At 49.8% G+C, this 15,065-nt stretch overlaps 1 protein-coding gene across 4 annotated transcripts in view; it reads left to right on the top strand.

Annotated features, from left to right (window-relative positions):
* The window catches only part of USP24 (ubiquitin specific peptidase 24), a 2,082,369-nt gene that overhangs the window by 1,138,884 nt on the left and 928,420 nt on the right, over positions 1-15,065 (top strand). For all 4 annotated transcript variants that reach the window (XM_085602520.1, XM_085602518.1, XM_085602517.1 and 1 more), the window contains exon 46: positions 14,195-14,336. In XM_085602520.1, the coding sequence (XP_085458646.1) occupies positions 14,195-14,336 (142 nt within the window). The remainder of the gene's footprint in view (positions 1-14,194; positions 14,337-15,065) is intronic.

Raw genomic sequence — 15,065 nt, forward strand, 5'->3', positions numbered from 1 at the left:
ATTGAGGGAGCAGGAATACAGCAGTTCACTCACCCGGCTAAGAATACAGCAGTTCATTCATCCGACTCCGATCTCAGCAGGTCGATATCAGTCCCAGAGGACTCCGGGGACCCCTAGGACAGGCCTTGCCAACGGCACAACCTCACCATCCTCCAAGCCCGTGGGTTTGAGGAGCCGATACTAGGGCCCTCTCTGTACTCCTTTCCGCCCTGTCATTTTGCAGAGTTTTCCTCTCTGTCGCTCAATTCCAGGCCTCCTCTAGAGGGCTAAAGAAGTGGGGCTTGGAGTAGTGGGTTACTTTCAAGATCGCAGGGTACATCAGCCTGTACTGGAGACCCATGGCTCTCCTATTTTGTTTCACCTATTCGAAGGATTTCTGCTTCTGCTGCACCAGCCTTGAATAACCCTTGAAGATCAAAACATGATTGGATTGGAGCATGAGGTCACCGGCCTCCCGTAGGAGCACATCCCTATCACTGAAACTAAGGATCTGCGCAATCATTGGGAATGTGGGGTCGCAAGGGGTGGGTGGCAGCAGGGGGAGGCGGAGGCACCAGCAATCTATGAGCGTGCTCCCACAATAACTATCATTTGGAATCCAGAATTGAAGCCATGTTGCCAAGAATGACTCTGGATCCACACCTTCAGAACCTTCCAGAAACCCCACAATGTGGAGGTTATTCCGCCGAGCTCGGTTTTTGGCATTGTCCACCTTGGCCTCAAATTGTTTCGTGGAAAGGGACAGTTTTGAGACGGTGTCCTTAATTGTGGACACCTCATCCTCTAAGACTGAGACTCAGCCCTCGGCCTCAGTCTCCCGATTCGCAACATTATGTAGGCCTTACGGAGAAGAGTAACATCCATCTTCACATCCCTAATTCTCGCTTCCACTGCCTCCCTAGAGGCCCGGATTGTCTGTAGGATGGCACCAGTATCTGTTGAGTCCGTTTTGGGGTGTCCCTCGGTTCTATCCGAGGTTGCCCCACCTGCCTCGGCCAAATTGGTAGTGAATCTATACATCTTCGATTGGATCTCGGAGGCAGGGCCTCTATTGTAGGAAGCTGGCTTTTTATGTTTTATGTAGTGGAGGCAGTGTGAGGGCACCCATGCAAAAAGTCCAGACAGCCCTCATGTGGTTTACAGGGCTTACTTCAATAATCCCAAGTGCTCTATTTCTGCGAGTGTGATCCAGCAGCTCAAGCTTATCAGAGAGGAGTGTTGAGCATTTGTGGTACACACATAGTCAATAAATGGTTCACACACTCAATAAGAAATCCGAGTTCAATTTATAAAAATAAATATATTTTTGTATGAAACTAGAAACCAAGATCGTGAGAATAAGTACTTTTGTAGTTATTGATTTTCAGAGAAAACAGTAAAATGCTCAAATAACAGTGTTTGGAGGTATGAGCCTCAAACGCTGTAATGTTATCTTATGGGAGGAAAATCATACCCAGAAAACAGATACTTGCATTTGGAGTTTGAGGGTTTCCTTTTGGAATTAAGGTGCTAGGGGGCCAAGGTCCAAAGAACCACCAGAAGTTTCGGGTTACCTACCATGGGGCTTCCGGGTGCAGAGGTGCTGGTCGGGATGGTAGCCTGGAGCTCTACACCGTAGAAGTCAATGGGGACCTGAAACAAAGGCTACTGGGAGGGGCTTGGGGGCAAGTCTGGGTGAACCCAAAGAGAGTGGCTCAGGTCGCGCGGGCCCCTAGGCCAAGGGGACATAGTCAGGAGTCATGGCCCTGGGCTGTGGAGCTCGGGTGCAGAGGGTCTCACTGTTTGTCGGTCGGTCTACAGAGGGAAACCAAACAAAACAGCAGGGCCACTCTAGTTGTGGATCTCGTCCATCCTGAAGTCCCTCAACGTGCAAGTAGGTTTCCAAGGCAGTGGTGTCCGAGCTGGATGTGTAACCAGCCTTGGCTGGTGCATGTGCCCTGGTGCTCAGGGTATTGGTGCATGGAGGCTCCTGGAGGGTCTAGTGTCTTGAAACTCAGCAGAGAGATGGAGCCGACCTCCTGAAGCCACAACAACCTCCTCCTGAAGTGTTGCGCCCTCAGCGGGTCCTATGGCCAACAACACGGTGACCTGGGCAGATGCGGGCGGTATCTGCAGATTCAGGGGGATTGCTCTTCCACCCCAAGGAAGATGATTGCTGGTTGTCGAAGTGCTAGGCAGTCCTCCAGGTGTTGGGGGTGATGCATAGCCGCAGGACGAGTCAGGTCTTTGCAGTTGTCAAGGAGCAAGCACCCAGGCAGGGTTTGGTGCCAATTTCAATGAAGGTCCTACAGTGTTGTTTCTTCTTTTGTCCTCTTCAGTTCCCAGGAAGTAGATTTGGCTGGTGTCGGTGGTGGTGGGGCCCCCCAAGTACTCAATTTATGGGTGTTTAGGGGAGTATTTGGTAGTAGGTAATCGGCTACCTACCCCTGGGGTGACTACAGCTCATTTATGACCACTTTCTGTGTGGAGTGGGTATAACTCTGACACTGAAGTCTCTGTTTCACCAAAAACCAAGATGGTGAAACCCTTCTTTGACTGTCAGCTTCCGGAAGCCCACCTTAGGGGTGTGGCAAGCCTGTGAGTGAAATACGCCTCCTGAATATCTAATTTCCCACCTGCTCTGGCACCAAATGGACCCCAAGGCAGGGGGTGGTGAGAAGCCGGGGTCGCATTTCAAAGGTAGCAGAGGCTTTGAAGCCTCTGGCCTTGATATGCTAAATCACTAGTCAGCCTGCTGGAGGAGGTGAGAACACCTTCCGCCGAGCAGTCATTGTGCCTGACCTCTTAGGGGTGCAGGCTCTCCCTTGCAGAGGGTCAGAAACTAGTCTGTGGTGGCAGGCTGGAAGTTACCAGTCAGCCAACAAACTAGGAGTCTAGTGGGATTACAGGTGGCACCTCTAAGGTGCCCCCTGGGTGCATGTCTTCATCCGATACTGGCATCAGGAGGGATTAATTAAGATGGGGTGTTTGATACCAAATACCCATATTTTCAGTGAAGCCATTATGTAACTGGGTAACTCTTAATGAGCAGTGCCCTGTACATACCTTAAAATGGCTTCCTGATCACTTGCAATTCCTAGCAATGGATCTAGGCATTACAAGGGCATATCCGCTTATGCAGATGTGCCTTCACTTGTGTTATAATGTACCCTGCCTTAGTGCTCTAAAGGTCTGCTGTAGGGGAGACTTGCATGTAGGACATGCAGTGTACTTTGCCATTGCACACAGGGAGTGGGCAAGGTAGTGTTTTCGAAATGGTTTGCACCATTTCATGCATCATGCAATGGCAGTATATGTGCAGTTTGTGTGTGGATCCCTTAGGGTGGCATAATATATGCCACAACCCTTAAGTGACCCTCTTTAGTTCCCATGCCCTGGGTACCAGGGATACCATTTACCAGGAACTTACATGGGTGCTGAAGTCTTTTCCAAATGGGTCATAATTAACATTTGTGTCGTTTTAGGGAAGCCTGGTTAGCAGGGACCCCTTGCACTTCCAATGAAAAGCATCCGTACCAGTGGGCAGAAAGTGGGGCTGACCTTGTCAAAAAGAGGCACTTTCCTACACATATCCTTGCCCATGTCGACCAGCCACTTTGCAATCCAGGCCTCCCGGCCACCACCCCAGAATATTGCCACCAAAGACTAAAACTCGAGCTGGACTGGCCCACTTACCACCACCTAGCCGCCAGGAGGAGGGGTAGCACAAGCAGCCGGTTGCCCACACCCATGTGCTCTAAAGCAGATGGGTCGCGGACTCAGGCAGGCTTCAACTGCACTCCCATGGCATCCGTCACAGCAGCACGTCCAGCACTTGGCCAGATCCGCTTGGCCCTGTGGGGAAGCCTCAGTGATGAGGAAGAGGCAGCACGAACATTTCGCCGGTCATGCCAGGCCACCCAAGGCCTCCAGCGATGCCTTGGAGCCTGCAGTATGTCCTGCAGGGTTTGGTCCACCTCCAGGCCCCACTTGCTCCTGAGAGAGTCCATCATTTTTGCCACCAGCCAGGCCCCCAACGCAGACTCATGGTGCCCTGGGGACTCGCACCAAGCTCCCCCGATATTTCATGCCACGTAGGGATGCCCGGGTTCAAGCCGTGTGACGTCTGTCATCGACTGATGTCGGTTACTGACCCCCACCATCGGTGTCTCTACTGTCTTGGGGCCGACCACGTGCCCCGACTGCCTGGCCTTGACGTCGAAAGCTAGGCGGGAGCGGTCCCGCAAGCTCCTCGAGATCCGGCAGTTGGCTCTGCGCTGCTCGAAGTCCCGGTCGAGGGGCAGGTCGCCGATCCGGCAGTCCTCACCGCTCGTCAGGATCCAAGTCCTCGCACTCGGGTAAGTCGAGGCATGGCAAAAAGAAATCGAAGAAACGACATTGCTCTTCTGGCTCCCCTCACCGGTCGCGTGACTCGGCCGAGGGTTCGGGTGGCACCACCCGCGCTGCTCCGCTGGAGCCGCAGGAGTCGCATCCGGCCCCACACCCGGCCCCACACCCCCCGGTCACTCGGCTTCATGCGATTCCGGGCGAGATTCGAGATTTACTCGTGGCCATGATGACTCTCTTCCCGCCGTCGAGGCCTGCCGGCACGCCTCCGGCCCCTGCAGGACCGACTGGGGGTCCTAGCGAGCCGGCGGCTAAGGCCCCGGCGCCGTCGTCGACTTCGGTCCTGACGGCGCAGGACCTTGTGGGATCCAGGCCTGGATCCCTGTCGACGCCAGTTGACCTCACAACTCCTCCGCTGGCGCCGACCCCCATGGTGTCGCTCCCGGCGCCGCCGTCGGACGACGCCGTCCCTGGTTTCAGTCCGGGTCCGGTGTCGATGGGCGAGCCTTTTGCCTATGACCCGGCTCTGTCATTTCTGCCTGATTACCAGGACACTGATGAAGGGGAGGACTGGGAGGGGTCTGAGGACCCTCTGGCACAGCAGTGGCAGTTAAGTCAGGACTGGGCAGATTAGCTGGGGGAGGCCAGTGGTCAAGACACTTCGCCTGACACTTGTTTCATCTCTTCTCCTTCCGTGGCTACGGAGGAGGGTGCTACTTATGCTGTGGTGCTGCGCAAGGCGACCAAGGCCTTGCGCCTGGAGCTCCCTGCAGCGGCCATGAGGACTAACCTCCTCACTGAGGTGCTTCAACCGCCAGTAAGCTCTTCGGAGCCTCTGCTGCAGTTTAATGAGGCCCTCACCGACGTTCTGATGGACACTTTGTCCAAGCCCTCCACAGTGTCACCTGTGGATCGGAACGTGGCCCGGTGCCACCGCCCAGCTCCGGGCGACCCCTGCTTTCTGTCTGTACACCCCACCCCTGAGAGTCTGGTTATCCAGGCCTCGACGTCCCAAACGGCCTTCCCTTCCGCACCTGCGGACCGGGAATCCAAAAGGATGTAACAGTTTGGCAAGAAACTGTTTTCCTCACTCAGTCTTGGGTTGCGGTCCATTAATACAGAATGCCTTTTGGACCGTTACACCCACTCTCTGTGGGATACGCTGGCGGACGTGCTGCCCCAGTGTCCAGAGGAGGCCAGGACACTGCTCGCTCAGGCTCTTGCTGAGATGCGTGATGCAGCATGGTATTGCATTAGATGTGGATTTGACACCACGGCTGGGCAGAGCGATTGCAACGACGGTGGCGATTCGTCGTCATGCCTGGCTGAGGTCCACAAACTTTTCAGGGGATGTCCAGAGCACTCTCAAGGACATGCCCTTTGTTGGCCGTCGCCTTTTTGGCGACAAAGCGGATAGCGTGCTGGAGCGTTTTAAGAACTCCAGGGCTACAGCCAAGTCCTTGGGTCTGTCGGCCCAGCGCCAGCAAACTTCTGCTTTTCGCCCCTTTCGTGACCAAGGAAGGGGTGCCCCCGCACGTTCGTCCAGCCACAGGCTGCAGAACCAGCCTCAATGCGGTCGCGGGCGTGGATTCCGCTGTGGCAGAGCAGCGGGACAAAGACGGTCAGTCCCCATCCGCTCCCGCAGCATCTGCCTCAAAGCCTTCTTAGTCTGAGCTTTCAGGCCCATTCCACGCCAGTGGGAGGCAGAGTTCGCCATCACCTGCTCTACTGTCGTAACATCACTTCGGACAGGTGGGTGCTGCAAATCGTCCGTAGGGGCTACTCCCGCCCCTTCGAGGCGACCCCTCCAGCCATGCCACCGCAGTACCACCGCATGTCAGGGGATCACTTGCAACTTCTGCAGGAGGAAGTTACAGCCCTTTTGGCCAAGGGGGCCATCGGGCGCGTTCCTGGCCCAGAAGTAGGACGGGTTTGTTACTCTCACTACTTTCTGGTTCCCAAGAAGGGCAAAGGGGGCCTACGCCTTATCTTGGACCTCAGGAGCGTCAACGTCTTCCTCTGGAAGGAGAAGTTCAAAGAGACTGGATGGTAGCGTTGGATTTGCAGGACACTTATTTCCACATCCCTGTCCTGCCGGCCCACTGGCGTTACCTGTGGTTCACAGTAGGCCACGAGCGCTTTCACCTCCCTTTCAGCCTCTCCAGTGCCCCTCGGGTGTTCACGAAAGTGATGGCGGTGGTCGTAGCTCATCTGCGCAGATTAGAGGTTCCAGTCTTCCCCTATCTCGACTACTGGTTGTTGAAGGCTGGTTCGCCCCGAACAGTCGTGTCCCACCTGCAGACTACGGCCGACCTCCTGCATTTGCTGGGGTTCTCCATCAACGTGCCGAAGTCACATCTGAGTCCCTTCCAGAAGCTCCTCTTCATCAGAGCGGTTCTGGACTCGGCGCAGTTTCGGGTCCATCCTCCCGAACAGCGGATTCGGGATATTCAGGCTCTGATTCCGATCTTTTAGCCTTTATCCCGAGTTTCGGTCAGGATGGCCCTACGGCTGCTGGGTCTGATGGCCTCCTGCATCCTGCTGGTACATCACGCCAGGTGGCGGATGCAGGCTCTGCAGGGGGACCTGAAGTTCCAGTGGGCTCAAGATCAGGGCAACCCGTCCGACCACGTCCTGATCTCGAAGGGCACTGCAAGACAGTTGCTATGGTGGCTCACGGACCACGATTGGGTCAGTGGCAGATCCCTCTCCCTACCCCAATCAGAGCACATAGAGGTGACGGATGCGTCCCTCCTGGGATGGGGGGGGCCACATGGGAGAGGCGAAGATCAGAGGCCTCTGGTCTCCGGCGGAGTCCCGGTTCCATATCAACCTATTGGAGCTGCGGGCGATCCGGCTTGCACTAAAGGCATTCCTTCCCTCTGTCCGGGGAAGTGTACTGCAGGTGTTCACAGACAACACCACCGCCATGTGGTATTGCAACAAACAGGGTGGGATGGGGTCGTGGACCCTTTGTCAGGAGGCTCTGCGCCTCTGGACATGGCTGGAACATCAGAGCATCACCCTGGTGGTTCAACACAGCTGTCGGTGCATGATGGATCACGAGTGGCGTCTGTTCTCGGACGTGGCACAAGGTCTCTTTCGGCAGCGGGGAGAGCCTTGGTTAGATCTATTCGCCACCAAAGAGAACACCCAATGTCATCAGTTCTGCGCGTTGGAATTTCGAAGGCGGCACTCGCTCGAAGATGCTTTTCGTCACGAGTGGAATTGCGGTCTGTTATACGCCTTTCCGCCTATACCACTTCTGCCCAGAGTGCTGAAGATGATCAGGCGCGACCGGGCCCAAGTCATCCTTGTGGCTCCGGATTGGGCACGAAGATACTGGTATCCCGAGCTACTCAGTCTGTCAATCGGTCCCCCGATTCGACTGCCTCTTTAGGAGGACCTTCTGTCGCAGCAGCAGGGGACGGTCCTCCACCCGAACTTGTCCAGCCTCCACCTCCATGCGTGGAGATTGAGCGGCGGCGGTTGATGCCATTTGACTTGCCTCCTGAAGTCTGTGATGTCATTCTGGCAGCCAGGCGTCCCTCCACTAAAATGGTATACACCTGCAGGTGGAACAAATTTGTGACATGGTGCACAGCAAAGGCTGTGGATCTCCTTTCCGCCCCTCTTTCTGAGGTTCTCCTCTTTCTTCTTTCCCTAGCCCAGCAGGGCTATGCTCTGGGCACCATCAAGGGATATCTTTCAGCTGTTTCAGCATTCTTGAGGCTTCCTGATCAGCCTTCTCTATTCAAGTCCCCTCTTGTCAATAGATTCTTGAAAGGCATTACTCACATGTTTCCTCCTGTTCCCTTTGTAATGCCTCAGTGGGACTTGAATCTGGTGTTAACTTATCTGATGTGCGCTCCCTTTGAACCACTTCATAACTGTCCTCTTCGTCTTCTGACTCTCAAGGCTGCTTTCCTGGTTGCCATCACCTCTGCCAGAAGAGTGAGTGAGCTCCAGGCTCTTTCTTCTAAACCTCCTTTCCTCTCTGTCCATCAGGACAAGGTTGTTCTGAGGACTCACCCTTCTTTTCTTCCTAAGGTGGTTACTGCCTTTCACATCGGGCAGTCCATTACCTTACCCACCTTCTTTCCGCCTCTGCATCCCTCGAAAGAGGAAGAGAGGCTCCACCGTGCGCTCTCCTTTTATCTGGATTGCAGAAAGCAGTTCCGGGTGGACCACCAACTCTTCGTTGGCTACGTGGGCGCTAACAAGGGGCGGGCAGTGCACAAGCGAACCATCTCTCGGTGGGTCGTTTTGTGCATTAAGGTCTGTTATTCCTTGGCTAAGAAGGATCCTCCTGCGGGGCTGAGGCCCCATTCCACTCGGGCCACAGCGGCTACTACTTCCTTGGGACGGGAAGTCCCTCTGCAGGACATTTGTCAGGCAGCTACGTGGGCGTCGCTGCACACGTTTGCCAAGCATTACTAACTGGACAGCCAAGTCCGGAGAGACAGCTTCTTTTGCCGTTCCGTTCTCCACGACTTCCTGGTGTAATCTTGGTTTGCAGACCCACCACCGGGGTTGGTATTGCTGGGGTATCTATTCTGAGGTAAGGAATCAAACTAACGTGTTTCTTTCAGATGCACTAGTTACTTACCTTCGGTAACAATATATCTGTTAGAAACATTAGTTAGTTAGATTCCTTACTGCCCCACTCATCCTCTCCGTTCTGCGAACCGATATCTAGTGTCAAGGTCATGCCTTTCAGGGCCCTAGTTTCATGTCACCAGTGTCGGTTTCTTGCATTGCTCTGCGTTCCTGGTGCAGAAAGCTATGTACAGAACTGACATCAGCGCGCGAGGGCGGCGTCTAAGTACTCCAACGTCATCCCGGCGATCACGACGCTGACGACGGACGCGGAGCCGCAGACGACGCCTACCGACGCGCAGGGGTACTGCTGACGAAAAAATCTTTCCGGATCCATCCTGATGCCTGGAGATATTTTAAGGTAAGGAATCTAACTAACTAATGTTTCTTACAGATATATTGTTACCGATGGTAAGTAACTTGTGTGTCTCGCACCAAGCTGCCTCACATGGCACGCCAGAACTTTGGGCCACAGACTAAGCCCTCCACCCTCGATGAGGAGGAGGAAGAGGGTGGCGGCCCCCGCCCAGTCAACAGGACCACGAGGCGTCGCTTCTGCAGTCCGGCCCCGAGAAGAGACCTCGTACTTACAGCACTATAGGATTTACCCAGGCAGGTGCAGTCATCCCCTGCCTCAGCCCAGAGAGCATTGGGCCCACGAGACCTCTGGGGAGGCAGGCTGGCATCCAAGGCCAGCGGTGGTTTGGGTTGCACAGCAGCCAATGCCCAGCTCTCCTCCTTCCCATCACGAACACTGCAAGCCCCCACCAGCCCAAATCAGCAGCGGCGCTGTCCGGGCCTCGGTCGTGGCTTCGGATGCTGTAGGATTCCACTGAGGTATCGGGAGCTCCGCTAGCAAGCGCCTGCCATCTTGGCTGAGCAGGCCACGTCCCCCATCTGTTTTTTATTACTGTTTTATGTCCTGTGGTTCCTCAGGTTATGAAGTGCTTGATGAACTAGATTCTCCTGGCACCCTTCCTTACTTCTCATTGAGACGCCAACTTGGTACTTTACCATTTGCTGACTTTGCTTTTTAACTCCTTTCATAGTTGTGAGGTTGATTACCCTTTAAAATGTTCCCACCATCTTATGGTTCTTTCCAAGGCAGAGAGTCTCCACCCACAAGCAAGTTATAATTAAAAACATATTAGCCACTCTTGAAATTATATTAAATTTCTTGTTATACACCTGTCTCTGAGTCAGTTTTAATGGTCGATTGCTGCCTTCTGCATGTCCTACAACTATTAGGTGCATATATTTTAAGCTCAAATACTCAATTTTATTGAAATGCCTCGTACCAGGTTGCTACTAATAAAGAGTTAGGCGACGCCCCACAGGAGCTACCTAGGAAAGTGGTTCTTACCCTTTTGACTTCTGTGGAACCCCACAGAGTCAGTTCTGGAAGCCGAGGACACTGGTCAATGCATTTAAGATGATGTGAACTGCAAAACAATACACAGGGAACCACTCATTGTCCATACTATAATATGTTTCATATACTTGTACTGCTCCCATAAATAAATCTGAGGATACTAACTTAATTTTTAGCCTCAATTTCAAATTCATTAACATTTACCGTAAGGGTTTAACTTTTTCGATTGAAGATTTTGCTTGCAGTCGCAGACCCCCTCAGTATGCCTTGCGGACCCCCAGTTGTCCCCAGACCACAGGTTAAGACCCACTGACCTAGGGTATTGCTGAAGTCCAATTGTTTAATGTCTTGAAGAATATGTCCCTATTATGTTTTTGTACCCAATGATCTATCTCTAGCTAGTTGTTCTTAGGTGGATAAGAGTCCAGCCTATGTCACCCTTAACCCAAAGTGATCCCACTTAATGATGGTATTCTTCTTTCCTCAATATGTGTGGCATCACTAGCCCCTACAGGTGTCTCCGTTCTCTGTTTTTGTGGATGTGCTTGCATTGTTACTGTGGTGGAATTAACCAAATGTGTCTGTGGTCCGTGGTGATTTTATTTAATTCTTATGGCATCCAGGGACTTCAGAAGGGGCTGCCTTTGAACTAAGTGTAGCATGCACTATGTGGGTGTGTTTGGAGAGAATTTCATCTCTGATGTATCCAGTCCACACAGACATTATGGAACTGATACATTGTCAATATATTCTGTATCTGAAATAGTGCATACCAGGAATTATAAGAATTCGCCAAGTGGATCAAGAATCTGGACCCTCAACTCCATTTCACAAGGACCTTCTAAGATACGGGTATTGCATATTTAGATCTAGACATCTCAGTAGAGTGCAATAAGTTGATAACCACGGTACTTCAAAAAGCTACAGACAAAAACTCTCTCATACATTTTAGTTCTTTCCTCCCATGAGCCCAGAGAGACAGCCTTTGTGGGCCAGTTCTTCTGCTGGAGGCATAATTGCTGGCCGTCAGAGCCCTAAATTGAACAAGCTGGAGATCTAAAGGCATGTCAAATATAGAGCGCATACCCATGAAAGGTAAGTCTGGTGATCTTACAAAAAGGCATTAAAACACAGAGGATTTCACTTCTGGAAGCGAGACAGAAGACACAGACAAGAGGTCAACACAGTGGTTATGACATGTAATTCACTATCTACACATTTCTGATGGATACTTAAAACTGCAGATTCCTCACCGTGTGAATATCCCCAGGCACCAGATTAGATCCGGGGAAGAAAATCTGGGATACCTGGGTATGCCTGTTCTTCATGAACTTACCATCCAAAGAATACAGGAAGAGGACACTAGCCCTTGAGATCATATTCAACAGGCATGTGACGAGGCATTGCGTTTTACACCACTCTCTGTCTGCATCTGTAGAAGCATGGCAGAGAGGGTCAAAACATATTTAAATACATTGCGGCATACCTTTGTTTACTCCACTAATTAGAGGCTTCATGATGGAGTTTGCTGGGCATAGCTATCATTATAGCTTCGGCTTAGTAGCTCTTCCATGTTTCAGTGCTAATACATTTGGTGATCAATAACCTATTTGGAAAGACTTACACTGGGGGCCATGGGCGATCCATGGAGGAGACACATGGATCTATTTCTTTCAAGATCGTGGTTTGCCTTTAGTCCCTGGGGACAGGAAGAATACCTGATAATATTTAGGCTATGGTAATTTGCGCCATATTAACTTGGCACACACCGTAACCATATCATTAATTATTTTTCCAGTTGTTAGGAATACATCGTCCACTCTGTTATTTAAATTTGAGATATGCACTGCTACCCACTGGTGTGAAAGTTGGTGAGTGGGAGTACGATTACATTTTTACGATTTTTTTGTATTAAATATCACACATCGTTTGTAAAGAATTTAGAGAAGGTTTTTAGTCAGTCGTTAATTTTTTCCCATACATGATACCAAGATGACCTAGGAGACAGTGGTTTTACACACTGTCCTCTGGCCCTGAAGAATCTGCCACACTTTTCCTAGACAGGGTTACATTTGAGCTTTTATCTAAAAAGGTCCTAAGTTCAGAATCAGTGCACTCTCTCAGAATATTTGTTCTGCACTTCATGTCTGAAGCTGCGGAAAGGGAAAGGCACCAGCGCATCTAAATGGCACTTACTTGTGGCTCCGCTCAGCCACTTCTGGGGTGGCATAGTCACTACTGAACCATACTGGGCCACCTACTGGTGCGAGGGAACATTTATGGAAGAATTCTCCAAATCAAGTCTAGCATCTGGTAATATTCTAAAGGTGGGGAATCTGTAATTAGATTGTTCATCAGGAAGTTTGTTGCCAAAGGTAAGTAACTTGTTCTTTTGAATGGTGAAGGAGGAGTTAGCTGCCAAGGGTGGTTTACTTTTTAGAAGTACTAGATTAATTCTACCAGGATCATTAACAACCAACAAGTTGAGTTTTTTTCACAAAGGACATTTGTGTGTACTAAAAATAAAGAAAAGGATAAGGCTGGACTTTTGTCCTCCTGCTCCGGACTTGGAGTTAAGAGTGTGCAGTCGTATACCATTGGTACTGTTGTAGAAGTGACAAGGTTCTTACAATGTCTTTACATTGTAGTTAAATTCCGATGGCTCTGTGACATGAAGTACCCTTGGATTACCTGGGACTATTGGCAGGGGAGACTCCATATGTGGATTGAGTGATAGTATGTCTAGTGCCAAGAAATTCCTTTGTGAGATCTTGAAGAGAGAATGCTACCCTAAGATCAGCTTCATGCACAATGGGGCACATTTTACATGTGGGACTATTTTACATTGTGTTGCATACGAAACGTGCTTTATACTGTTCAGAGACTAATGGCGTTATAGATGGTTTCAGTCGCACGTTAAAGGAATGCGTCTAGCTGGCAAAGGCGAGTGGTTTACATTGGAGAAAGGACCTAAGTGACATGATTGTGTCATACAGTTTAGCACTCCATCTAAATTTGTGATTTTCATAGGAAGAAATCCCAACTGATATGCCTGGTTGGATGAGTTGGTGATAATTAATGGGTTGTTAAGGTTTCTGTGGAAGATGAATGAAGAAAGGGTGAACGAAAGAAATGTAATTTACAGAAAGCCTCCCAGGAGTGGATGGTAATTGTTCAGGACTGGGTGAGGATTAAAGTTGCCCAATCATAGGATCCTGGTCTAAATTCACAAAACCCCTTAAGGTGGCCAAACAATTCAACAACAATGCAAAGACATCTGATGTAGAATTTTGAATGTATTGCCTGTGGTAACCAAAAATTGCTGGCAGTTTGAGAGTTGTGCTTTTGATTGGGATGAGAAAGCCTGGTGGAGGTGCAAAGGGTTTTAATGTTTATATTGCACGGAAAAGTTACTCAAAGACCTTTTTACCTGAAGGATGATATATCCTATTGAGGTTTTACTCATTCTGAAGGCCTGTGTTTTATTTTGAGCACTTGCCCTCCTTTGTTCTTGTTTCAGTATAGTACTATATGTTCTTTAGCTTTTATTTTGGCTATTTTTTGGGTCTTTCTGTTTCTCTGTGGGAAAGTGTGTGGTGTCTGATGTTCTATCTGCACTCGCTTGTATCCTGCTCTGGAATGTGAATGTTAAGTTCTAGCTCCTACTGTTGAGATTGGTAGTTGGTTCTGGCTTTGGTTTGATTGTGAACGCAATTAAGCTACTCTCCTGGGTACTGCAAACTGGTGCTTCCTGCCCTCATCACATTAGAGCTTTCAGGAATTTGGCTGACAATAATGATGATGATGTTTGCATACAGGCTAAATGTCTTTTCTGGAAGTTCTTTGGGTTATGGTATTATCGACTGAAAAGGTCTCATTCATATCTTTTCTTTGCAGGTATGAACGTGAAGAAGCTTTCATGGCCCTCAACCTTGGAGTCACATCTTGCCAAAGTTTAGAAATTTCTTTGGACCAATTCGTTAGAGGAGAGATTCTAGAAGGTAGCAATGCATATTACTGTGAGAAATGCAAAGAAAAGGTATTAATCTTATAGCTATTTTACATTGATATTTATTTCTCACTTGTAGGTGAGACTGTTTTTAGTTCCTTGTTGCCTATGGGTTGTGAAATAAGAAATGTAGATCTTGATTCTTACTCTTGCATTGTTTTTGTAAATAGGTTAAATGAGTGCTAAGGCAGGTGTGCATAACTGTTTATTATTTGATACAATATTTTTTGGATTGTGTGGCCTTTTAGGAGTAATGTGCAACACAATCTACAGGGACCATGACATATCTGTATTACCACATACTGTTTTTGAAAGTGAACATTACAAACATAAGTCATCTTCTTCCTCTAAACAGTTCAAGAAGAAAATGTGTATGTTAACATGACAATGTTTACAATTTCACTCAGAATTCTGCAGTCCTAACAGTATAATCGATCCACATATTTTCCAAATTAGAGAACTAAACATGTGATATTGGTTATGATCTCTTTTAGGGGACTGGAGAGTTGGGGGAGTGCTACCCTTTCCATGTTTAGCCATCCTAGGTTGTGTTGAGAGATGGCAACAAGCCTCTGATATTGGTAGCAATGTGATGGTGATTAAAAATAGAATCACAAGATCTGCTACTGTGGCTAGATTCTCTAATTTGTATGACTTTGTCACTTTTGGGGGTTCACTGAGCCTTTTCATAATGAGAATAATTAGGTCACAGCTTATGGCATGCTCCCACTTAAGCATTCAGACATGGCACTTTACATG

Source organism: Triturus cristatus, chromosome 4_2 (genome assembly GCF_964204655.1).
Source record: "Triturus cristatus chromosome 4_2, aTriCri1.1, whole genome shotgun sequence".
NCBI lineage: Eukaryota > Metazoa > Chordata > Amphibia > Caudata > Salamandridae > Triturus > Triturus cristatus.